Here is a 25609-nt window from a genome sequence, read left to right as displayed (position 1 = left end):
AGCATAGAAATGTTGCAAGTTCTGACACTTCACTGTTTTCAGAGATGGGGTACAGATATTGGATGAGGTCATAAGGTCTTTCTCTCAAACATAACACTCTCAATATTTTGGAACAGAAACCCTTCCCCTTATATGTAAGTCTGTGATTTCTCTCAGCAGCCCAGCCACAAACTCCACCCTCCAACCATTCTGAAACACAACCAGGAACACCGTTCCACTATAAAACAGTTCTCCTTTGCTCCAGCAACTGCATGTGAGTAGGGTTATAGTGGGTAGGGAAGTAACAGCAAAAGAAATGTATGTAACAGGAAGTGAATATTCAGGGATTAATTTGAGGTGTGTGACAGAGCTGTGATTGTGCTATGAAGAGAAATATATTTTGCACCCTCTCGTGAGGAAAGGGAAGAGGTGTATGTGTGCCTTGAGGATGCAGTATGCATAATATCTGTGCAGAATTGTGTGGGTTATGTCAGAAGCAAGATATAAGGCTTTTATTACAAAGGACGTTATCAGCCATGAGGTGGAATGTGAAAGGATTATAATGCTTTAGTGATGGTTAAGTGAAAGTGCAGATTGATATTGTATCCTGTGAATATGTGTAAATGAGCTGTAAAAGGCTGTGAAGTGGTTCTTAAATTGTACATGTGTGGTATTCTTTATGGGGAGTTGGCTAAGTGTGTGAAGGTATGCCAGGAGCTGGAACCTCCTTATCGTGCCAAGGGTGATTATGTGATGCATGCTTATTGAGACAGTGCTGAAAGGGGATAGAGGAGAAGTGTCATAGACAACTTCTTTTCCCCCTTTTTGTCCTTTGATAGTGTTTAGATGAAATGGGTGAGAGTGAATAGGTTATAAATGGAGGTGAAGAGCTTGTACATTTCAGCAACTGTGGTTTTGGCAGAGCAAATGTATGTGTGTTAACAGGACACTGCTGAGACAGGGCAAAGTTGAAGTTGCATGGGCAGCCTTAACTTTATTTAATTTCATGGTTTTCAGAAGTTTTGTTTTGCTGAACTCAATATTTTGCAAGAGGATGACAGGCCACCAAGCAACCTTAACTCTGCATTAACACACTTTTTTGCATTGATTTTTTCTGAAAGTCCTAGCTCTTAGACTCATATGATTATGTGAAAATCTTCTTTACCAAATTAAAGCTGTTTCTAGCCCTTATGGTTGCATAGAAAATACTAAAATAATGACTCTTAATCGTTCAAAACACACGACAAATAAGAACCTAGAATTTTTATTTATTTTAAAATCTCCTGTTTTTAAGCCACTTTCATTATACAATATTTGGAGTCTGATTGATTGATTTTTTAGAAGCTTAGGGTTAGCAGCTCTGCAAGCCATAAATCCTTCCCTCAAAATCAAACTCTTTTGTGTAACAGAAATGGCATATTCGTCTTAATATAGGCAATTTTAAGAGTCACAGAATCACTACTGTAATACTTATAGAAATTTAATTATTACATTTGGTATTATATACCGTAATGTTGCATTAAAACTGGTCAGGTCACAGTGCCAGCAGACATTAACCTTTGCTGTCATAGGAGCCCTTTAAGCCACTATATGTCTTTAAATTTGCAGATTGTATTTTATAGAACAATAAAATGCTTTACTCTTGGCTATAATTTTAACATCTCATTAAACTCTATTGAAGAAACAAATAGTGAGACAAAGAAATTCATCTTTTTCACAATGGCCCTTCAGCTAACCTACTGATGTGTTTTTGGAATGTTCTGTCATGGTGCGACTTAAGACTTGAACTTACTCCCACTGAAGTCATTGAGCATTTTGCCATAAACATCGGTGGGAGCAGGATTGAGCCTGTATATTGTAGCACCTCCTTAGGGCAAGGATCATTTCCTCCTGTAGGCACTGTACAATACACAATACTGTCATGCTCAGTAAATAGTAGAAATAAACTGTCTCCTTGGGGAGAATTTAGCTGGCAAATGACCCTGGTGCATGCAATAATTATTTTAAGAAAATCAAGCCTACATATTAAATTAATTCTGCATTCTTAGAAAACATCTTGGGTTTTTTGTTTAAAGTTGTTTCCAACTACATGATATTTCCTTGTGCTGAGGATTTTAAGAATTCATAGAAGAAAATAGCTTACACTGGTGCTTTTCATTATTCATCCGAACATTAAGCACCAAACTAATTCTGTTAAACCATTTGAAATGGGCTCCTTTGAACTAACATGTAATACTTAGCTGAAATGAAGTGCCTAATCTTTGTGCCCAGCCATCCAAACTAGGCTGGAATGTCTCCAGAATATTCTGGAGCGCTGACGCTCTCTTGAAAATGGGATTAAGGATTATGCGAAGGGGAAATAAAAGAGAAAATATGTTTGTTAAAAGGGGTTTTGCCTTTTCTCCTGTTCTGAGATGTCATTTTGCACAGGAACTAATTCTAATCCTTTTAAGTTAATCTTTTCTAAACTATAGTGCTCCCAAGTAAGAGTAATATTTTTTTAAAAAAAAGTGAAATCCGTAAACTCTGAAAGAGAATAAATTTTTCTGTTTGACAAAATGATAGAGCTGTACAGCTCAGTGGTGCAGCAACAGCTTGTAAAGCGGAAGTCTGTTTGGGTAGTGCTTTATTAACAACAAACACACACAAACAAAAATACTGTCAAGATTTTCAGACCCCAGACTTATGTTTAACTTGTGTTTTAACTGTCTTTATGATCCAGTATAAGCCTTCCTTGCAACTGAGAGAGAGTGCCCCATAGCTAACATCTTGACATGCACTGTGTAGCATACAGGCAGGTTGCTGACCCTACTTAAGTTCTTCTTCCAAGAAGAATCATCAGTGTGCCTATGCACTGCTGTCAAGGTTCCTTCCCCACTCTGAACTCTAGGGTACAGATGTGGGGACCTGCATGAAAGACCCCCTAAGCTTATTCTTACCAGCTTAGGTAAAAAACTTCCCCAAGGTACAAACTTTGCCTTGTCCTTGAATAGTATGCTGCCACCACCAACTCTTTTAAACAAAGAACAGGGAAAGTGCCCACTTGGAGACTTCTTCCCCCAAAATATCCCCCCAAACCCTTACACCCCCTTTCCTGGGGAGGGCTTGATAAGAATCCTCACCAATTTGTACAGGTGAACACAGACCTAAACCCTTGGATCTTAAGAACAATGAAAAATCAATCAGGTTCTTAAAAGAAGAGTTTTAATTAAAGAAAAGGTAAAAGAATCACCTCCTTAAAATCAGGATGGTAAATACCTTACAGGGTAATCAGATTCATAACATAGAGAATCCCTCTAGGCAAAACCTTAAGTTACATAAAGACTCAAAAACAGGAATATACATTCCCTCCAGCACAGCTTATTCTACCAGCCATTAAACAAAAGGAAATCTAACACATTTCTAACTAGATTACTTACTAACTTTACAGGACTTGTAAGGCTGCATGCCTGATCTGTTCCTGGCAAAAGCGTCACACAGAGAGACAACCCCTTTGTTTCTCGCATTTGAAAGTATCTTGTCCCCTCATTGGTCGTTTTGGTCAGGTGCCAGCCAGGGTACCAGAGCTTTTTAACCCTTTACAGGTGAAAGGGTTTTGCCTCTGGCCAGGAGGGATCTTATAGCACTATATACAGAAAGGTGGTTACCCTTCCCTTTATTTTTATGACAACTGCACATTGCAGGGTTGGGGCCATAAAGGCCATCATCTTATCAGGTAAGTGACCTGTTGACAATAATCACAGGGGATCGAAATATCTTTGGAAAGTTTGGTGTGCATGGGCATGGATCATCTGTCAGACTTTTCCTTGGGCATAGGCAAGTTATTGAAATAGAGAAGTTGTCTAGTTTATTCTTTATTTATTTAACATGTATATTGTGTTAGTACCTAGAATCTAACAAAATCAAAATGCCATTGTGTCTAAGGATACGATTATGGACTCTTGAAACAAATATATGCATAAAAGAAGAGTTTTGGAATATTTTTGTGCATTCCTAGGACTTTGGGATTTATATTTTGTGTTTTAGGTTTTTTGTTTTTGTCTTTAAGTTGTTGCAGATATAAAAATGTAGGAAGACTTCTTCCTTCATGTTGACAGGTTTGAGTAGCAGCCGTGTTAGTCTGTATTCGCAAAAAGAAAAGGAGGACTTGTGGCAGCTTAGAGACTAACAAATTTATTTGAGCATAAGCTTTCGTGTGCTACAGCTCACTTCATCGGATGCATTCCTTCATGTTGTTGCCTTTGTCAGACAAATATGGCACCCCTCACTTTGTCATCATATGAGCTCCCTCAATTCATAGATTCATAGAGTTTAAGGCTAAAAGAGGATCATTAGATCATAGAGTCTGACCTCCTGTATATTAAGTTTCACCCTGGTACCACTGTATTGGGCCCCAAAAGTTGTGTTTTGCTAAAGACACACCATCCAGAAAGGCATCCAGTCTTGATTTTAAGACATCAAGAGACACAGAATCCACCACTTCCCTTGGTAGTTTGTTCCAATGGTTAATCAACCTCACTGTTAAAAATGTGTGTATAACTTGAATCTCACTGGCTTCAGTTTCCAGCCATTGGTTCTTCTTATGCCTTTCTCATTTAGATTAAAGAGCCCTTTAGTACAAGGTATTTCCTTCCCATGAAGGTACTTACACTCTGCAATCAAGTCAACTCTCAATCTTCTTTTTGATACTTAAAGATCTCAGTCAGTTTAGTTTATCTCCCTGTACAACATTTTCCCAATCCTTCAAATAATTTTTGTGGCTCTTTTCTGCACTCTCTCCAATTTTTGACATCCATTTAAAAATGTGGACACCATGGCTGTACAAAGTATTCCACACTCAATATCACCATTGCCACATGCAGAGGTAAAATCACCTCACTTCTCATACTCACTACTCCCCTGCTTATCAATCTAAGGGTCACATTAGCCATTTTAGTCACAGTATCACTCTGGGAGCTCGTGTTATGTTGTTTGTCCACCAAGACACACAAATCGTTTTTCATGTAGGTATGGCCTCCATTCCTTGTTCCCTAGATGTATAGCTTTTCATTTGGCTGTATTAAAATGCATTTTTTTTCAGAATGGGACAAGCTTACCAAGTAATCAGGTTTGCTCTGCATGACTGTCCTATCCTCATCATTATTGTGATAAATAAAGTGGGGGGATAGTTCCCTTTGATGGACAGCCAGTTAGCTGTAAAATTCCTCTTGGCACCTGTACTTTATTTGCTTTACCTGTAAAGGGTTAAAACGTCCCCCAGGTAAAGGGGGAAAAAAACTGAGCACCTGACTAAAAGAGCCAGTGGGAAGGCTAGAACTTTTAAAATGGGGAAGGAAACTTTCCCTTTGTCTGTCTGTTCTCCAGAGAAGGAGACACAGAGCAGCAATGCTATGTAAGGCTTGAATCAGGTATGAAAATTCATCTTCCATACTTAGAAGAAATTATTTGGATCGGGAATATTTAGTTAGACACAATCAGGATTATTTTTTATTTTGGCTTGTGGATCTCCTCTGTGCTAACCTCTGATGCTTTTATTTGCTTGTAACCTTTAAGCTGAACCCCCGAGAAAGCTAGTTTGGGTGCTTAATTTTTGGAATTGCTCTTTTAAAATCTAGCAAAAGCCTAAGTTCCAAATGTGCATTTTCCTTTTTGTTTTGAATAAAATTTACCTTTTTTAAGAACAGGATTGGATTTTTGGTGTCCTAAGAGGTTTGTGCATATCCTGTTTGATTAGCTGGTGGCAACAACTAATTTCCTTTGTTTTCTTTCTCAGCCCTTCCCTGGAGGGGGAGGGGATGAAAGAGCTTGAGGGTACACCACAGGGAGGAATTCCCAAGTGCTCCTTCCTGTGTTCAAAGGGGTTTTTTTTGCAATTGGGTGGTGGCAGCATTTACCAAGCCAAGGTCAGAAAGAAGCTGTAACCTTGGAAGTGTAATACAAGCCTAGAATGGCCAGTATTAATTTTAAAAATCCTTGCGAGCCCCACCTTCTGGAGTGGGGATTCAGTCTTGATAGTTATTTACCACTCCTGAGTCCCAGACAAGTGTTCTACCCACTAAGCAACACAGCCTCCCCATCTCTGTCTGTTCTGTGTCTCTTGTCTTACCCTATATTGTAAGATCTCTAGGGATCATCTGTTTGTTGTGTTTGTGCTGTGCCTTGGGCAATGGGTCCCTGATCTATGACTGTGGCCCGTAGGCAAGTCCACAATTCAAAGAATGCAGAATAATTGCTGTTAAGCTGTCCTGCAGTGACTCGAGAGTGAGTGCCAACCCCAAAGCAGACTTTTAGGAAGCAAAGCGCAAACGCCAAATTGGCTTTGAGTTCTATACTTACATTTCACCAATCATTTACTGTTAATCTCCTCAGGCACAATAACAGCCTGAACATGGAGTCACAAGCAGTTCCCTTGGGTACTCTAGTCTATCTTGTCACCCAGATAAGTCTGCCTTTGTGGTAGGTGGTCCTTTACACCAAAAATCTCAACAATAGTCAGGTTGCTTCCAGTGACTTAGCCCATGTCAACTGCACCTTAGATTTCACACCAAACACAATGTCTGTAGCCAATCCTATAATAAACAATCTAAAGATTTATCAACTAGGAAAAGAAAACCAAGTTATTTACAAGATTGAAGCAGGTAAACATATACACACACAAATGAGTTGCAGTCTTGAGTTTCAAAGAGTAATAGAAGCTTCTATAATAAGCAAGTTCTATATGTCCCATAGGGCTAACCTAGGCTAACCACTGGGAATATCTTTCTTATGCCTACAAAATCTTGCCCTCAAGAGCCCAAGCAGTACAGAAATATAGTTTCTCCTCCGCGGGGATTTTTATTCCCTTTTCCTTTTTTCTGAGCTTCTATTTCAACTGAAGGGAGGAATTCACTTGCATATCTTCCCTTCATGGGGGTGAAGAGCAATCAACAAAGTCTTGTGCAACATCAGAGGACAAAATAGTTCATCTGGTACTGATGGGCCTTCTCTGTTGGGCAGGAGATAACACCACCTGTAGGAGACTAGTATTTTACACTAGTTAATATTTCTGTCGTGTTTTGGTGTTAATAACAGAGGCTTACAATTCAAATGCTCAGCTATTAACTTATGACATCTGTGTCCCATATTGTAAGGAAGATTAATTCATGCAGCAATTTACAATCATTCAAATCTCTTTATAAAAGCTATTACCTCACCCACCTTGTGTTTCTAATGTTCTCAGACTGATATGGCTACAACTACAGTGCTTATTTTAACAATACGAACACACAGGTGAGCCAGACTAATTCCAGCTATGTATGTGTCAGTATCCAACTGAGGCATGGAAACTTGGGCATAGGCTGGTACCTGGTTGGCCGGCATCACAACTGCTACACAAGTAAACTCAATAAATGTGCTAGTTACACTGGAATGGTGGTATCAGAATCTAGCCCTTAATTTTGCTGATAAATTGGCATGCCCAAAATAAATAGGCTATTTCAAATAGTTTTATTTTGCATCATTGATTGTCAGAAAGACAGATGAATGCCTTGTACATTTTCTCATCTGTGCCATGGGAGATGAAGATCTATGGCACTAATGATATGCAGCCTAACTCCAGATGAGAACAATGGACATGAAACAGTTTAAAATAACTACTTCATCTACATTTATTGGGAAAACCAAAAATCCCTACAGAACATTAAAAAGCGAAATAGTAGGATGCAAATTTCGGTGTAATGAGTTTGAACTGAAAAACTGAAAAGGAAACATAAAGCACAAAAACCTGAGCAACTACAACAGCAAACTTTGGATACAGGTAATGGAGAACAGAAAGCTGCATGCGGACGATGTGGGAAGATACCCTAGCTTTCCTAGAAAGCACACCTAGCTTGAGAAGCTGAATGCCATAAAATTCATTAACGGGATATTATGCTGCATTATGTTGAATTTCAAAGAAAGCTGAAATTGCATATTATGCAGAAGAGGAAGAGGAAATGGTCACAGAACACAGTTACACAGCGAAGACAGAAGACATCCACAGTAGATATGGTTACAAAGCTACTGATGTTTGATCATGACCATGCTGAAGAAGGAGTATCCTATTCCTCTGTTACCACATCCCAGTGAGGAGCAATTTGTCTTTGTAGTTTTCATGTGAGCTAGACTATAGGGGAGTCTGTTTTACCTTGACTAGTTATCTTGTGTGAGAAGTGAACAGCCTTATCTTCATTAGGATGTTTTTACCTTGTTATTAACTTGAGTTATACATGAACCATTTTTTTCCTAGTGAAGACAAGGCCATAGAGAGAAGCCCACCTTAAAACAAAAACATTTTAGAGTTTATGCTGACATTTCAGATGTCTTTGTACAGAGTGTGGTGAATGGACATATTTATGAACCTTAAAAAGGCTATTGTTTGCTCCCGCTGCTGTTTCTGTAGTTTCAGTTAATTTTTTCAGGGCATTGTTCATAACAGAGCCATTATTTATTTATCCTGTTCTGCTTTTCTGAGCATGTGGCATGATTTATGGAACTTGAACTTTGATTTACAATGACGTTGATTCAATTTACACTGATTCCCCAGAGAGAAGTTTCCCAAGGGATATAAAACTGTATCACTGTCAAAGTTTGTCTACAGCTTTTTAGAAATAAAAGGTTTTTTTAGAGTTACCATTAGAATTATTATTCATTATTTACTGAGCTCCAGTACTGTTCTCAGCACTGCAAAAATATATGACAAAAGACAGGCCTTCCCTAGGGGATTATAGTCTCAATCAGTCCCACCCAATACTGCCTGGGCACCCTAGATGCACACACTGAAGGTTCAGTCTTGAAGCAGTGTAGATATGTTTGGATGATTGTGGTTCAGTGTTTTGCCCACGAAATGTGTTTTTAAAATATGGTTATGAATATGCCATATTAACTTGCTAAATAATTACATGTCCTTAACTGTTTTGTAGCTGCAAATCTACTGTAAAACTCCTATCCTTCCTTTTATAGAAAATATATCTAAATATAATTTTTAAACGCCAGTGCAATCGGTACATTTCGGACACAAATTTCCAACCTGTCAGCATTTTTGGCAGTCATAATAAAGAAATAATTACCACTTCTGGAAAGTCCATAAGTCTTGCATTGCTGCCACTGACTTTATATTTGATCAGCTCACACTTTGATATTGAAGATGTAGTATCATTCAGCTTTAATGCCTACTCTCTCCCTTATTAGCAGCAACTTAGTTCCCAGTCTAGCTGCTTTGGATTTTAATCATGGGGAAAATGTTTATTTAAAGAGTCAAAATGCTTAATCTTTCATTTCCCCGAGTAACCATGTCAGTTAGGTTCTGGACCGTGAGGTTGTGATGGGTTGGATCACAGAAACCCCCTGGGAGTTGCCACCTGATGTGTCAAGACTACTTCTGCTCCTGCTTTCCTGCCCTGGCAGCTTAGGACTTCAGTGCCCTGCCTGGTATGAGCCAGACCCACTAGCCTGCTGCAAACCCAAATCCAGGTCTGAACCATGTACCCTAACAGCTGTAGGCTTAACTGAGAACATCTTACAGAAGTGTTCCTGTCTTTGACAATCAGATGCCCAACTCCCAGCTTATAAAGCTTATACAGGGTAAACTCATAAATTGTTCGCCCTCTATAACACTGATAGAGAGACATGCACAGCTGTTCTCTTCTCCTTCCCCCTCCCCCCCCCCCCCGTATCAGTACATACTTTGGGTTAATTAATAAGTAAAAAGTGATTTTATTAAATACAGAAAGTAGGATTTAAGTGGTTCCAAGTGGTAACAGATAGAACAAAGTGAATTACCAAGCAAAATAAAAAACAAAACATGCAAATCTATGTCTAATCAAACTGAATACAGATAAAAACCTCACCCGTTCCAGTAAGCTCTCTTTTACAGACTAGTCTCCTTCTAGTCTGGGTCCAGCAATCACTCACGCCCCCTGTAGTTATTGTCCTTTGTTGCAGTTGCTTTCAGGTATCTTTGGGGGTGGAGAGGCTCTCTTTAGCCAGCTGGATACAAAATGGAGGGGTTTCCCAGGGGTTTAAATAGACTTTCTCTTGTGGGTGGAGACCCCCTTCTCTCTCCTATGCAAAGTCCAGCTACAAAATGGAGTTTTGGAGTCACCTGGGCAAGTCACATGTCCATGCATGACTGAGTTCCTTACCAGCCAAGCCACATTCCTGGCAAAGACCAGATGCGGATTGGCGTCTCCAAATTCATTGTTGGCTTAAGGGCTTTTTGGTTGGGCACTTACAGAGAACAGTCTTTTTTCAGGAAGCTGACCAACTGCTTCACTAAAACCTACTCAGATTCAAACAAGTATGCAGCCAATATTCATAACTTTGAATACAAAAATGATTCATGCATATAAATAGGATTAATAGATTCAACAGATCGTAACCTTTACAGAGATATGTTACGTGGCATATGTAGCATAAAACACGCTCTAGTTATGTCATATATACATTCATAAGTATATTTTCATAAAGCCTTATGGGGCGCAGTGTCACAGAGGTGACTATGTAATTCCTGGAAATAATGAAGTCTCTGAGGAAAATGACTATCTCTTGTTGACAAAATTTTACAAAAAATGTTTGTTGCTTGAGTAGTTCCTGTTTCCTTTTCAGCATTCCCTACAAATTCATTAACATGGTAGTTAGGCTGTAAAAAAAAGTTGCCCAGATGAAGATGTTCTAGGCCCCCCAAAAGTTCAGAAAGCTGTCAAGAAATGAAAGATGGACCACCATCATCCAACTCACTTTGAATTTCTATATACCACGTAGGGTACAAGAAGATGCTGTTGCCAGTATCTCTCCTCCTTTTCACAACTGCTGCTTCCCCTTTGTCACCTTTTCCTAGTCAGTTTAAACAAAAAATCTGTACCTGTTGCCCTAATCTGGTTTGAAGAAATTAGCAAAAGATGGTGAAGTGCTAAAGGAAACTGCCATCTCTGAAATCTTGTATGTGGGATGCTGCATGCAAAATTGTAAGCCTTCGGTGTCCTGGCAGCTCCAGGGAAATTTAGGCCAAGCACCTAACTCCTTTTCAGTTAAGTCTTTAGCTGTCTGTCTGCTATTAATGTGTAGTGAGTGAGCAAATAATTTTTACTTCAATACCTTCTCACCTGAGGCATTCGAGCCAAGTGAGGATGAGCAGTTTTGTCATATTTCAGGTCTCCTATCCAACACACTGGAGAAACGGTGGCATGTTTCTACACTGGGTATTTTGTAAAAATCATAGCCGGAATTGAAATTGTGATTCCCACTGGGAAACTGGTTTACATATGAAAGCAAAAAACTCTCTCTCACCAAAAACTTCTCCACTGATTAGTCTTTACTTGGCTTGTGACCACAGCATAGGAAATTAATGTGAATAGCATCCACTAAGGTCCAGATATTCATGGAGACTGGATGATATTTGTGGTCAGAACAGAACTGCAGAAAACCATGTTGGTTTCAGGTTCTGATGATAAAGGGCTTTATTTTCAATAGTGGTGTCTATTTTATTTATTTATTAGGTACAAGTTGTCCCTACAAATATTGCATCTGCACTTTTTTGTGTCTGCGCTTCTCTGCAAACACAAAACTGTACCCACACAAATAATGTTAGGTTGAAATCTAGTTGAAAATCAAACCTTAAGTGTTATGATGATAATTCGAACTTCCTCATGAAAAACTTTAAAAAACCAAACACATAAACAAAATCAATGATGGGCTGTAAAGTGAAATTATTAGTATTATTTACAGTATAATTCCTGGAGGTTACATCAGAATCATCCCTTATGTGAATTTATGCAAAGAAGATACAAATGGCAATGGAGACCATTAAATATCCAATTGTCCAAAAGTTGAAAAGTAAAGCCTAATTAATCTTTTGTGAAAGTGAATGTATCCAAATAATGACTCCCCATTGACAGTTCAAAAAATGTAAAGGGAAGAACTCTTGGAGAAGAAAAGTTTGAAATTTACTTGGATCACCTCACTGACAGGAAAAGTCAAATGGATGTAGGAAAATGTGCATATTGTTAATGTGTTTCAGGACTTAGATGGCTTTTCATCTTAAACTTCTTTAATGGAAAGAATATGATGCAATAATAGACATTCACAAAGGAACTATGTATATTTATAGGCAATTCAGGTAGTAGAATTGAGCAGAAACAATTATAAAATTGACATCCTTGTGATACAGTGTATTAGTATTAGGTGGTGCTTTTTATACACATTCTTACACCTCCCTCCACAGAAAGCCTTTTGTGGCTATCATCACCATAGTATCTGAGCATCACACCTCAACAAACATTGTCCTCACAATAGCCTCATGAAGTAAAGAAATCTTATTCTAACTTTAAAGAAAGGGATGAATTGAAATTCAGAAAATTAGGGACTTATCCAGGGTTATGAACTAAGTCTGTGCCAGTCAGTACTTGATCTTACTGCCAACCTAGAACTTTATCCTCAAGACAAAATTCAGGAAACAAGACACATTTGAAAGGTGGGTAGAATTCATCTCCGAAGTCCATTGTAAGTATGTAGCAACTTAAGGTTTGTTACAGTCCTTGAACTGAAATATTATCTGTGACAGGAGCCAACACATGCTAATACCATATTTGTATGAAACCACAAACATTTATTTATTCTGTCCAAATAACAAAGAAATAAATTCACTTCTCAGTCTTTCCACGAGTATCCCACATACACTGCAAAGCCATTTTGTCCCAACATAATTCCTTGATGCACCTATCTCATTCTTGAAAGTTTTACTCACTTGTTTCCTGCCCTTCTTGGTTCTCCTTACTCTCCTGCAACAACTTGATCCTTTCCCACTTCCTCTCAATGTTTCCTCCTCTTCTTTCCCACTCCCCTCTACAAAACACACCTCTTGGCTCTTTTCCCCCTTCCGTTGGTCTTCTCTCCATCAGTCTGTGTTCCCTTTCCCCTTTTTACTTTTTCTTCCTGGCTGTCACCACCTCCTGAGTCCTTCTGCCATCTCCAGATCCTTCCCTCATATCTTTGTCCACTCTGTCTCATCCCTTGGATCCTTCTCCCCTCTTGCCCTACAGCTTTCTCCACCACCCCTGGATCCTACCTCCTGCCTGGGGCCTTGAAGTCTGGTGCTTCCTCTGCTTCCCTGGAGCCCACTTTTTCCCCCTTTGAATCCTTCTGCTGATCCTGCTCTGCCACAGCCTAAGTTTCTTTCCACTGGCGGCTGCACTGAGGAGAACAGGGAGCTGGATAGCTAAGCAGAAAAAGGAATGGAAACATCTTAACCCAACAAGTATAAACTTTATCTACAAATATTGGGAAAAGTTTTTCTAAATGTGTAAAATAAATAAATGAATAACCTTAAAAAACTATAAAAACATAACATGTAAGAAACTTCCCCCAAAACATTCTCATTTTCCTATCATGGAAGACTCTTGTGTCTTCTCTGTGAGGTGACTTGAGTAACTCTTCAGCTTCTGTTTTCTTCTGGGTATTCTGGATGCCTTGTGGGGTGCTGCTACTCAGATGAGAGGTGAATCCCAAATAGAGCTCAAATGGGCCCTGTATTCATATCAGATGCATTTAGTTTCTGTGGGTCCCCTGCAAAATTAGTGGGTTTCATGTTCTCATGCCTTCTGCAATTTACAGAGAGGGGATCATGTCATTCAGTTCCCTTCCTTGTAAAATATATTTTTAACAATCTTAATACTTACGCTGGTCTGCAGAGACTGTCTTCAGACTGTCCCTCTGAGATGAATGGGGGAAGAGTTCACACCTCTCTGACAGTTACTGTTTTCAATTCTCCCCCTCTTTCTCTCTCTGTCTCTGGAGCCCACTCAGTACAGGGGCAGTTGGCCTTCAGGTTTGAAAGGATTTCTTCAGAACCATAAAAGCTAGAAACTTCTTTTACTTTAATTTAAACTTTAGATTTTGCAGATGCTGATGAACTTTGGGGGTGGGGAGAGCAGATGACTGTTTTGCCCCATCCCCTTCTAAAACTGGCATTGTACTATATGTTCTTATTTGTGATTGTGGTTCTCCAGAATTAGCAAGTTTTGCTCAACAATTGGCAAAATTATACTGAAATTAATTGTATAGCTTCCGTCTATCCTAAGCCATTGTTGGATACATTTAGGAATTTACAGGTGGCCTTGGAAGGAATAACTTTCCTTTTGAAACTTCTCTGTTGATTAAAAAATAGTCTCCATACATATCTGTTTTTATCCCGTCCTCTTTTGAGGTTTTAGATAGGAGTTAATCAGTCTCCATGTGAAAAATGGTTGTGCATACTGACATCTTATGTAATAGCTTTAAAATGTATTATTCAGTACTCCAATAAATTCAGAGTTTCAGCTGTCGAATAGCTACTCTTGACCATCTAATCTCTTGGTCTCTCTCCCTCAACATAAAAATATATAAATTGCCATACTGGATCAGAGCAGTGGTCCACCTGGTTCGGTGTCCTGTAACTTAGTTATAGTGTGTCTCTGGCAGTATTAACACAGTCTGCAATTAGAAATGGCTTCAGAGATTGTTCTAATACATTTTTGGATCAGGGATATTGCATCACTTACTTTAATTTTTGCTCAAACTGACATGAGAGAAAAGAGTAAAGGAACTTTGCTTGTTTAGCCTTGGAAAATGAAGACAGAGAGGATATGATTGCTTGCTGTAAATGCATCAAGGGGTAAACACCAGGGAGGGAGAAGAGCTATTTAAACTAAAGGCCAACGTTGGCACAAGAATCAGTGGGTTTGAACTGTCTATGAGTAAATTTAGGCTGGAAATTTGAAGGGTTCTAATCAGCAAAAGAATTAGGTTCTAGAACACCCTTCAGTAGTTGAGGGCAAACAATCTGACTAGTTTTAAAATGGAGCTTTATACGTTTATGGAAGGGATTCTATAAGGCAGTTGGCTGTGATAGCAGGGGACTTGACTCGAGGAACAAGGAGATCCTGCACAGTCCTATGTTACCAAAAGAAATAAGAGCACATTTTAATTTTAGCATTTCTAAATGTGTTTAGAAAGTGAGGATTATGTTACAAATGCATGTTCTCCGAGTTCCTTGTAGTGTCACTGAAATATTTCTCATTTAAAGAAATGTGCATACTTGCTATGTTATCTCAGGCAATAAATATTGACTTGCACTCGCATTGACAATGACAATATTGCTAACTGAATCATTGTTTAAACCTAAGTGTCCCAATTGCTAATTTCTTTACTATTACTGGGCAGAGTACTGGATGGAAAACTATGGACTGGATTTACCAGATGTCTGTCTGTGTGTGTGTCTGTCTGTCTGAATTATTTATATTGCTTAAACATGAATTTATTTACTTTATGTAGTTTTTAATTAAATGCAAAATACTACACTAAGGCTTCTCTTTCAATCGGCTTTCTGTGGGCAGGCACCTGTGTCCAGGTGGAGCCTCATTTATTTCAGAGGGGTTCGGTGTAAGCATGGGAGCCAGTTGTAGAATCTGAGCCTACAAATGTACAGTCAGGGATTCAGTCAGGGATTGCAGAATGTCAAACTTAAGGTTGGAATCTCAACCCTAGCTGCTCTTTTTTATAGATTAATTATAATGTCTTTACTATGTGAGCACATCAGAGTGTTCAAATAGTGCATAGTAATAGAAAACAATGTTTACAACCTGACATACAAATGTGTTTCTTAAATTACAAATGATCAAAAAATTAAATACTGTATGCCTGAGGGTGCAGAGTTAATATTGTGTGATGTATTTTAAATTTAAAGCATTTTCTGATTGCATGCTTAGCTTTGTAACCTAAACGTTATCATAATATAGTATTACATTTCATTTCCCACATTTATTTTTTAGGTTTTTTTTAAAAGAACAGATTAAAATATGTATAAAATATTTATGCTGATGTTTCTTCAAAAATTGAAGACTATACATTTTAAACAATTTAAATATATTCACTGCATCTCCCATAAAAACAACGTACAGGACAGCCTCTGATGCCATAGGGTTCAATTCTAAGATGGTGTTCTGGGTACAAGAGGTGACATTTCAATAGACTAAATCCCAGAACATGTACAGCTGAGCTTTTAAAAGAAACACAGATGACAAGCTGCTTTATTCTTTTGAGAGATAATCTGTGCAGGTAAAGGCTGAGATAGTTAATGGTGCCACCTTACATAGCAGCTGTGCACTGGAATGAATTGTTACTGTAATGCATAAAGTTCTGAGGTAATCAGAAAAGTACTGTATCAACTGTTTCTCCTTGTTTTCTTCGACACAAATATTGATTGATTAATTGATTTTTTTTAAAATGTCCACGAGGCAGTAATATATTGAAGGGAAGAGCATTTTGTCTGAAACCACATGATTTGATTACAGTGAAGGAGAAATCAGTTAGAAGCAAGAACCATTTTTCAGAGAGAGAAATGTTATTGAGGTACATGATTAAAAACACGAATGAAGAGGGAGGACAGAGAAATATTTATAATATAAAATCAGCAAAAGCACTTGGCAAAGGAGTGAATAATTTAACACAGGGATGTTTGGAGCTCCATGCTGGGGCCTGTATTTTGAATACTAGGGGCTAGACTGTTCTTTCACTGATTCCAATCTTACATCAGTGTAAGCTCCACTGGAATTCTCCTAATTTTCAGTGATGTGAGTGGAGGCCCAGGATATTTCACAAGAGTCAGTTTCTCCTCGACATAACACAAGCTGCGATGCTGCTCTCAAAAATTCTGTTTTCAAGTGACACTCTTTGGAGTGATGTAATTGTGACTGATGCCTAGAATGGACCATGCTAAGAATACCACACTCTGGGCAGACTGCAAGAAACAAGGCAGGCACACACCCCCAAAACAGGTGTTTTATTCTATAATTAGATTTACCAAACCAGTAACAAAAGAGATTGGGTGGGAGGGGTAGCTCAGTGGTTTGAGCATTGGCCTGCTAAACCCAGGGTTGAGAGTTCAATCCTTGAGGGGGCCATTTAGGAATCTGGGGCAAAAATTGGGGATTGGTCCTGCTTTGAGAAGGGAGTTGGACTAGATGACCTCCTGAGGTCCCTTCCAACCCTGATATTCTATGATTCTAGCTGAATTTAGATTCTGTAGCATCACACTGGTTAACAAGAAGCCAAAATCCAGTCCCCATTAAGCATTCCAGCCCTTGGTTCCCATTCAGACAAACTGGTCTTATATGATAAGTTATTGAAAACCCAATTAGCCATACATGAGGTTCTACCAATCCCAAAGGATCAGACACTTGCCCCAAGGTCGAGCTATATTTCAGATCTTATCCAAATATCATGTTGTCAGCCAATCGGTAAACTAACTAAAGATTTTATTAATAATAAAAAAAGAAAAGAAGAGAGTTATGGAATGTTTAAAAGATCATAAACATTACAAATGATTGCAATGTCCTTAGATAAAATTTGTAGCAGTGATGGATGAGTCTGCTGGCTTGCAAAAGTCTCTCGGGGAAACTTCCAAAAGCCACTTATGGCTGTATGTAAAATACAGACACTGCATGGATCTGTATCAATAGGTATAAATATCAGTGTAGATAGTGAGGCATAGCTTAGGTGAGTAGAGTAGAGTTCCCTACACACCTGAAGTCCCAGAGTATGTATACTCTCATGGCTTTCTACATGCCCAAGCAGTGAGGCAGGGTGAACATGTGTCCCGATTTTATAGGGACAGTCCTGATATTTGGGGCTTTGTTTTATATAGGCACCTATTACACCCCACTCTCTGTCCCGATTTTTCACACTTGCTATCTGGTCACCCTAAAGCAGTGCCTCCTACATCTCCACGGCTATTATTGGCAATGTAGTGTCCTGCTTTCTCCCCATTTTGTAGACTTTCCCTGCCACAGATCAAGGCTTTGGTGGCAAGGAGCTGCTGGATCTTTTCCCCGCTTTTAGAGCCTTTCACTGCTGCATGTAGCTACACACAGCCTGCCTTTCACTGTGGTGTATAGAAACAACTGCAGTGTCTGTACTCTACACACTGGCATTTTGTAGACATAGCCAAAAATTCAGGATGGTTACACTTGCAGCAATCACACCATCTTTAGATCCAGGGGACTGGTTTGCAGCTCTCTACCTCCAAGGTGCATGTTTTCATATTGCAATCTATCCAGCCCACAGATGCGTTTGTATGGTTTATAGTTGGTCAGGACCATTTTCAATATCAAGCCCTCCCCTTTGGACTTTTCACCTCTCCCAGGATCTTCACAAAGGTCATGGTGGCAGTAGGAGCCCAGCTTCACCATTCCAGAGTAGTCATCTTTCCATACCTAGATGTCTGGTTTCTCAAAGGTGGATCTTATGAAGAAATTCACTCTGCAGTATTAAAGCCCTTAAATCTATTCAATAGGATAGACTTACAACTCAATGAAAAAAAAAAAGCCCATTGTCACCCATTCAGAGAATAGATTTTATATGAGCTACCCTGATGTTCAGGGCTTGCTTACCAGAGGACAGATTTGTTACTGTAAACAAATCTAATTTCCTAAGTTCAGATGAGACCACAAACTTCAGCAATAATGTTCCTGGATCTTCTGGGCCAGCTGGAAGCCTGTGCCTTTGGGGCACTGCACTCCTATGTATATCTTGGTTGCTGGGATGGAGTCCCTCTCCACTCATGGTGCCTCCTGCTGATTGCTCTGGGGATTAGCTCAGTCTCTTAGCTGCGCCCTCCTTAGCAGTCCCTCTACTTGTCTTCTCTTTGTATGCGGCCTTCTCTACTCCCTCTTTTCAAGGAGTCTGTGCAGCTTCCTGCAGCCTCAAACACTCCTTCCCCCTTTCCAGGGAGTGACTCTTCGGCCCTAGTTGCTGCCCTCTACTCTGTGGCCAGCTACCTGACTTTCTACAGGCCCTGCCTGTTCCTGCCCAGGGGAGCCTATTCCTCCTCAATTAGCTCCCTGGCTTGCAGCCTAACTAGTAGCTTGGATCCATCTGGCCCCACTTAGTTCTTGCCAGGCCAGTGTGGGGTGCACACACCATCACCATTGCTTCCAGGTGTGATTTAGAACAGTCTACACTCCCAATAGACACAGACTAGACAAAATAGTGTCCATTCCACCAAAGATTTTTGGAATCACTCAACTGGTGGGCAAACCTAGATAAAGTGTGTTCAGGAGTTCCCTTCACGCCAACTCCCTTCGTTGTGATCACAGAAGTATCCCTGATAGGATGGCGAGTTCATTTACTAGATCACACCCTTTTCACAGAAGCTCTAAGCTGTGAATCTGGTGCTTATTCCATTAAGCCCTCAGACCTACCAGGATTTCCAAAGATGATAGCAAATAACCTAAGCAGACACTTCTGCCAGGTTTACAAAGTGGGAGTACAACAATTTGACACTGAAGAAGGTATTTCTTACTGGGATTATCCAAATGTGAACTTCTTCACCACCATCACCAACAGAAAATGCCAGCAGTTCTGTTTGAGGGTAGGTCTGGGTCCTCATTTGTTAGACACCTTCCTTATTCTTTGGTCAAGAAACCTTCTATATGCCTATCGAACTCAGTTACTTCTCAAAACCATTACCAAAATCAGACAAGACACAGTCAGAATCATCCTAATAACACCAGCCTGACTGAGACAAGTTTGGTTCCTTTATTGAGTTTGCTTCTCATCTCACCCATCACTTTGTCTGCTACTAATACACGACCTTCTGACCCAAGACTCGGGGAAGGTCCTTTATCCCAACCTTGTTGCTCTGCATCTCAAGGCTTGGTTCCTAGATGGCTGTCAGGAATAGAATGTACTGTTCAAGTGAAGTGCCAGAAGTATTACTGAATAGCAGGAAGTCACCTACTGGAAAATCATACCTACAAAAATGGAAGCGATTCCACCACCGGTACACACAGCAGGGTCTCTCCCCCATATCACATATTTTGGACTACCTCTTTGCTCTGAAGAACTCTGGACTGTCCTTCAACCCCCACAGTACAAGGATTTTCAGTACTTGCTCACACTGCTATGTCTTGATTCATTAATGGATTAACAAATCTCTTCCCACATGTCAGGGAGGACCTGCACCTTGTCTTCAGCTCCCTCATGAAACTTCTTTTAGAGCCATTAACCTAATTTAAAGACTGAGTCCCCCAATACTGTCTTTTATAGGGAAAGGTATCTCTTAGACCACATCCTTTTTTTCCACCTAACGTAATCCCAGATTTCCATAATAATCAGGAAATTTAACTCCCAGTCTTTTACCCTAACCTCACCAGTCCAGGGGGGGAGCTGCTCTTCATACCTTAGACACCAGGAAAGCTTTGGCTTTCTATCTAAAGAAAACCAAACCCTTTAGGGCTTCCCTCAGATTGTTTCCTTTGTAGACAGAATTAAAGGAGCTCAGAGGACTCTGCAAATGGGTCTCTGGCTGTGTTCTATCTTGTTATGAGATTGCTAAATTCCAAGCTCCCTTGTAGAGTTATGGCCTGTTGTACCCAGTCACAGTATAAATCAGTAGCCCTGCTGAGGAATGTTCCAATAGCAGAAATCTGTAGATAGTGGCTTTGGCTCACATTTTCTCACAGCACTATGCTCTCATTCACACCTCTAGGACAGATTCTGCCTTTGGAATTGCTATTCTTCAAACAGTCTTAGTCCAAGTTTCTAAGGGGATACTGCTTGGGAGTCACCTGAAGTGGAAATTACTCCAGAGAGGTTACTTACCTTGTATAGTAATTGGAGTTCTTTTGAGATGTTTATCCCCAAGAGTGCTCCTGTTCATTCCCTCCTTCCCCTCTGCTTTGGAGTCTTGGCTTGAGGAGACTTTGCAGTAGAGAAGGAACTGAGAACAGCGTATCCAACATTCCCCTATATACCCTTATTATGGCACATGAGGACAGCTACAGTGCATGTGTGGACTGAACAGGCACTTCTACCAAAAATCTCTGATCAAAGGTGCATGGGACACGTGCACCTGAAGTGAAGTATCCATAGGGCAGACATGTGGAAGAACTCCAGTTATTGTACAAAGTGAGCAACCTCTCCTTTTCATATTGCAGGCATAGGTTAGTCACAAATAGGCCTCTGCCACTGGACCACGACTCTTTTCCCTGGTGTAGGATGACATCTAGTTAGTATGTTGTGGCTTCCTCCTCTGTTCTCCTTCGTACTGGAACAAAGCTACTTACACTGTCTCAACCTGTTGTGCTGGTTATAGAAATAACATTATGGAACTACATTTGCAGTATTGTTGTAGCACTATTGGTCACAGGAGATATGAGAGCCTAGTTGCGAGAGGTAATACTTTTTATTGGACCAACTTTTTTGGTGGAAGGGACAAGCTTTTGAGCTTCACAGAGTTTGACCTCATGCCAAAAGAAGTTGGTCTAATAAAAGATATTACCTCACCCATCTTGTCTTTCTTGTTATAGAACTATGTCACTTGCAAAGCTGGCCAAGCTTGGAAACGATTAAACAGAAGACACAGAGACACAAATCAGAAAGAGAGAGAAAATAGGATGGGACGGAAAGACACAGTGGAGGAGGGTAGCAGGAATTGCAAACTTTACATCCTAAAGGTTGCCTAGGATACAGTCAGTCTTGGAGTTATGGTCTGATTTCTCATGGTTCCAGGTCTGATCTTTAGATTCCTTGTGAATTGTTTATGGTCTGGATGTATGAGAAAATTTCCTCAAAGTTCAAATGCTAAAATATTGTCTTCTCAATTATGAGAGAGAGCTTGTGAGTATCTCTAAAATGTCTAGAAAGAGCATGATCAATTGTCACTGTCTCATTAAAGTGTACAGTCAAGATAGTGTCTGGTAGGAATTTCTTACCATTTCAAGAAATGGTAAGTCTATTGCCATTCTAATTTGTAAACTTATAAAAACCCTAGGAGATCATCTAACTGATGCGTATTTGTCTACACAAACTCAATACATACTCTTTGTTTTGGGCTTGCTTTCGTCAACAATTCTTATATGAATTTTGTTTAGGTTAGAACAATCCCCTGCCATTTTTTTTACCCACTTTGGGTCAGCAAAGATATTAAAACTCTGTCAAATATCTTACAGTCTCTGTGGAGGGGCAGCCCCTCACCCAGTCAAGTGGGGGCTAAAGAGCTCCTCTGGACTCAGTGAGCCTCAGCCCACAGCACCTGAAGGGCTTATCAATCCTGAGAAGTGTGGGCACTTAAAAAGTTGGGATCCTGGCTTAGTCTGGGCAGTACTCCTGAGCAAACACAGCTACTGCATGGAGCTCCCTGACTCTAGGCAATGAACTTCCTACTGGGGGAAGCAGCTTGAGAGCACCAGCTGCCTGAGCCCTCTGGAGAAACAGAGGGACTCGCTTTTTTTTTTTTAACTCTTCTTTTTGGAGCCCTGGGACTCAGCCTTGGTTGTCTGGAGATACAAGAGATAAGGAGCCCAGACCTTCCTCGCAAGGACTACTGGCCTTTTATCCTGTATGAGACCATGGAGGCCCAGACTTTTTTGTAGGCTGTGGAAGTGTTTTACCTTTTTCTTTTGGACTACTTTGACCCAACTCCAGTCCCCTCTCCCTAAGAGGTACAGCCAGAGAGCTGTACCCCAAGTCTGGAACCCAGACGACAGTCATGATGCCATCCAGAGAAGAACGTTCAGGGCAAGAGTGTCTTCTACACACATCCCGCACAGGTGACGCCAGAGAGGTACAACCTATATCAGTCCCCCTTAAATTACAGATTTTAATATAATGGTTAGTAGCTGTTTGGCTCAAATATTTCCCTGCTACCTATTGGTTATATTTTGATGTATTTAAATAGAAACCTCTAACACCACATAAATGTTTAATTATTTTGCCTCTGCACAGATTTCTAATTATATTTTGATGTATTTAAAGAAGAAACATTTAAGCTAATATAAATGTTTAATTGTTTCCCCTTTGGCACTCACGTTAGTGAAAAGCAGATCTACCTACTAATTCCTCAGCAGTCAGATATAATCGTTCTTGATTTTCTAATTGCAGAGCTTTCAAATAAATCAAAGCATGGGGGAAAAACTTTTAACTGTCCAGTTTTGCTTTTCTGTTGTCCATGTTATATGAAAGCCCACAGATAAATACATGTTGGGGTAAAGCTCACCTGGTACTCTTTTATAGCTTTGCGGGTAATGCTGCTTTATGCATTGAGCATTGGAAATCTACACTTCAACTTTGATATCTGAGAAGAGCTTGTTTCTGTCTGTTTGCTCAAGCATGCCGGACATTGCATACATCTGTGATGGACTGAATTAAAAAGGCAGAGATAAACAGTTTATCAAGAATTAGGAATTACAAACACCTGATGCTCCATGTGCATGCTGTGGAGGAAAAGTGTTTAATTCCTGAAAGCTCCCTATAAAACAAGAGAGCCAACTACAGAACAATCCTCCAAATGGGAGCTAAGAAAAATAAAAGTTAAAATATTGGGGGAAGAGGGAGTATGAGGTGTGGGAGTGTGTGTGGGGGAGAGTACTGAGTATGTAAGTATGAACCATAAAATTCGAGACATACTTACAGCCTACCTTGTAACTTTTTCATATCATTTATTTGGTTGGTGCAATTTTGTTTCACAACTACCCTACCCAATACACAAGCTACATGTACATAGGGAAAGGAAATATTGATATTTCAGAGCAAAACTGCCTGATAATTCAAGATACTAACCACTGGTATTTTGGTGGGGTTTTTTTTGACTTGACAATAAAAGTGAGCATACCTGTGTAATTTAGTCTGTTCATAGTGGACTGACATATGGACATTGTCTATGGAACCTAAACATCCAAGAAAACCCACTGAGGTCTAGCATACCAGGCCACAGAGATAAGCCACCCTATATCCCTTTGTCTTCACAGGGAGAAAGCCAGCCCTGCCACTGTCCCTTTCTACCTGGGGCCACACACTTCTCTTTTATGGGAGGCTTCTCAGAATTCTTAAAGAACCATGCACATTTCTGGTGCTGTAAAAATAAAATAATAATAATAGTCTAAATCTGTGGCAGTGCTCCTTTGAGATCAGTAGAAGTTATACCAGTAGCTCTCGTTGGCATCAGTAGAAGCTATGTGCATAGCTTAAGGGCAAGATATGGCCTTTGTCTTTTGGGAAGTGAAAATAATTGAGACTGAACTGTCAAGATCTGAACTTTTATTTGAAATGGAACGTGTTTTAGCATGCCATGTCAAAAGAATCTGTGTTGACTAACATGCAGCCTTAAACAATGAAAAGGAAACACACAAAGTGCGCAAGCCATCAAATAATTCATATTTCTTCTGATATCTCTCCAGTGTACCCCACCAGTCAGTTCTTTTCAGATGGCTCAGCACTTTCTATTTTAAACAAGTGTTTACTGTTGAAGAGGATATTTCTTTTGGAATCCTGTGTTGAGCAGTTATAGCAGAAAGTTGTAATAAATTAGTTCTTTTTTAATTAAAAAGAATTGTTTTTCCCCTGTAATTAATAAAAGAATATTTTAAAGTAATTGAATTACATGCATTGTGGCTTCATTTTTCTCAGTGACAGCCTTGTTGTAATAGCTGTGCCTATGTGATTTATTAAAGAAAAATGTTAGGTTTGGTTTCAGAGGCTTTTAAAAAAAATTTATTCAATAAAAGCTCCCTTTGAAATCGATGCAAATAATTCCCTAGGGCCCATTCCTTTATACACTGACACATGAGTAACTTTACACCTGTGACTGGTTCAATGAGACTAGGCAGGTGTGTAAAGTACATAAGTGTTTGTAGGAACAGACCCTTAGTAAGAATTAAAGGAAAACTGAGTAAGGACTTCAAAATATGACCCTATGTCTTTCTTTCCAAGCATTTGGAAAATAGACTTACTGTCCTTTTGACACTGCAGTTCATTTGAAGCAGGAAGTACCTATGTCTAATTCTGTTTCTTCTCTTTGTCAAGCAGATATTATATTAAATTTCCGAACAACCTATGTCAGCAAGTCTGGCCAAGTTATATTTGAAGCAAGATCTATTTGTATCCACTATGTGACTACCTGGTTCATCATTGATTTAATTGCTGCACTTCCCTTTGATCTCCTTTATGCTTTTAATGTCACTGTGGTGAGTACTACACTTGCATTCTATTAACAGTGTTTCTCTCAAGGGCTCATTTTTGCAAATCAGCTTTTTTTTTTGGTGGGGAGGGAGAACTGTTCTGTGAACAAAAAGCAAATAAATTACAATCTCTTTGTTCTTGTATTCTCATAAACAAACTAGGGAAATGTGGTTTAGATTAAATTAATATAAGGAGGGTGCACAACTACTTGAAAGAACTGGTTGAAAGAGTAGTCATCAACAGTTGGCTGTCAAACTTAGTGTGTGTATTTAGTAGGGTCCCTCAAGGGTCAGTCCTGGGTCTGGTACTGTTCAATACTTTCATTAATGACTTGGATAATGGAGTGGAGAGTGTGCTTATAAAATTTGCAGACGTCATCAAGCTGAGAGGGGTTGCAAGCACTTTGGCAGACAGGATTAGAATTCAAAGTAACCTTAACAAATTAGAGAATTGATCTGAAATTGACAAGATGAAATTCAGTAAAGACGTGTAAAATACTTAGAGGTCTGCACGTGTTTTCAAATCCAATTCTTTTTCTTGGAGAGCTTAACTTGTGTGCTAAAAGTGTTGTAAAATTCATTCCACATGGTCAACATGAATACAAACTCTAGTTCTTGCATCT

The 25609-nt window shown here is 39.6% G+C and overlaps 1 protein-coding gene across 1 annotated transcript in view; it reads left to right on the top strand.

Moving 5' to 3' along the window:
• Nucleotides 1-25609, top strand: part of KCNH8 (potassium voltage-gated channel subfamily H member 8) — a 394139-nt gene that overhangs the window by 223282 nt on the left and 145248 nt on the right. Inside the window, exon 6 of the mRNA XM_073333523.2 lies at nucleotides 24835-24992. Within this exon, the coding sequence (XP_073189624.1) occupies nucleotides 24835-24992 (158 nt within the window). The remainder of the gene's footprint in view (nucleotides 1-24834; nucleotides 24993-25609) is intronic.

This window comes from Lepidochelys kempii, chromosome 2, assembly GCF_965140285.1.
Source record: "Lepidochelys kempii isolate rLepKem1 chromosome 2, rLepKem1.hap1, whole genome shotgun sequence".
Taxonomy (NCBI): Eukaryota; Metazoa; Chordata; order Testudines; family Cheloniidae; genus Lepidochelys; species Lepidochelys kempii.
The sequence above is the reverse complement of the archived record's forward strand: the minus strand, read 5'-3'. Positions and strand labels throughout refer to the sequence as shown.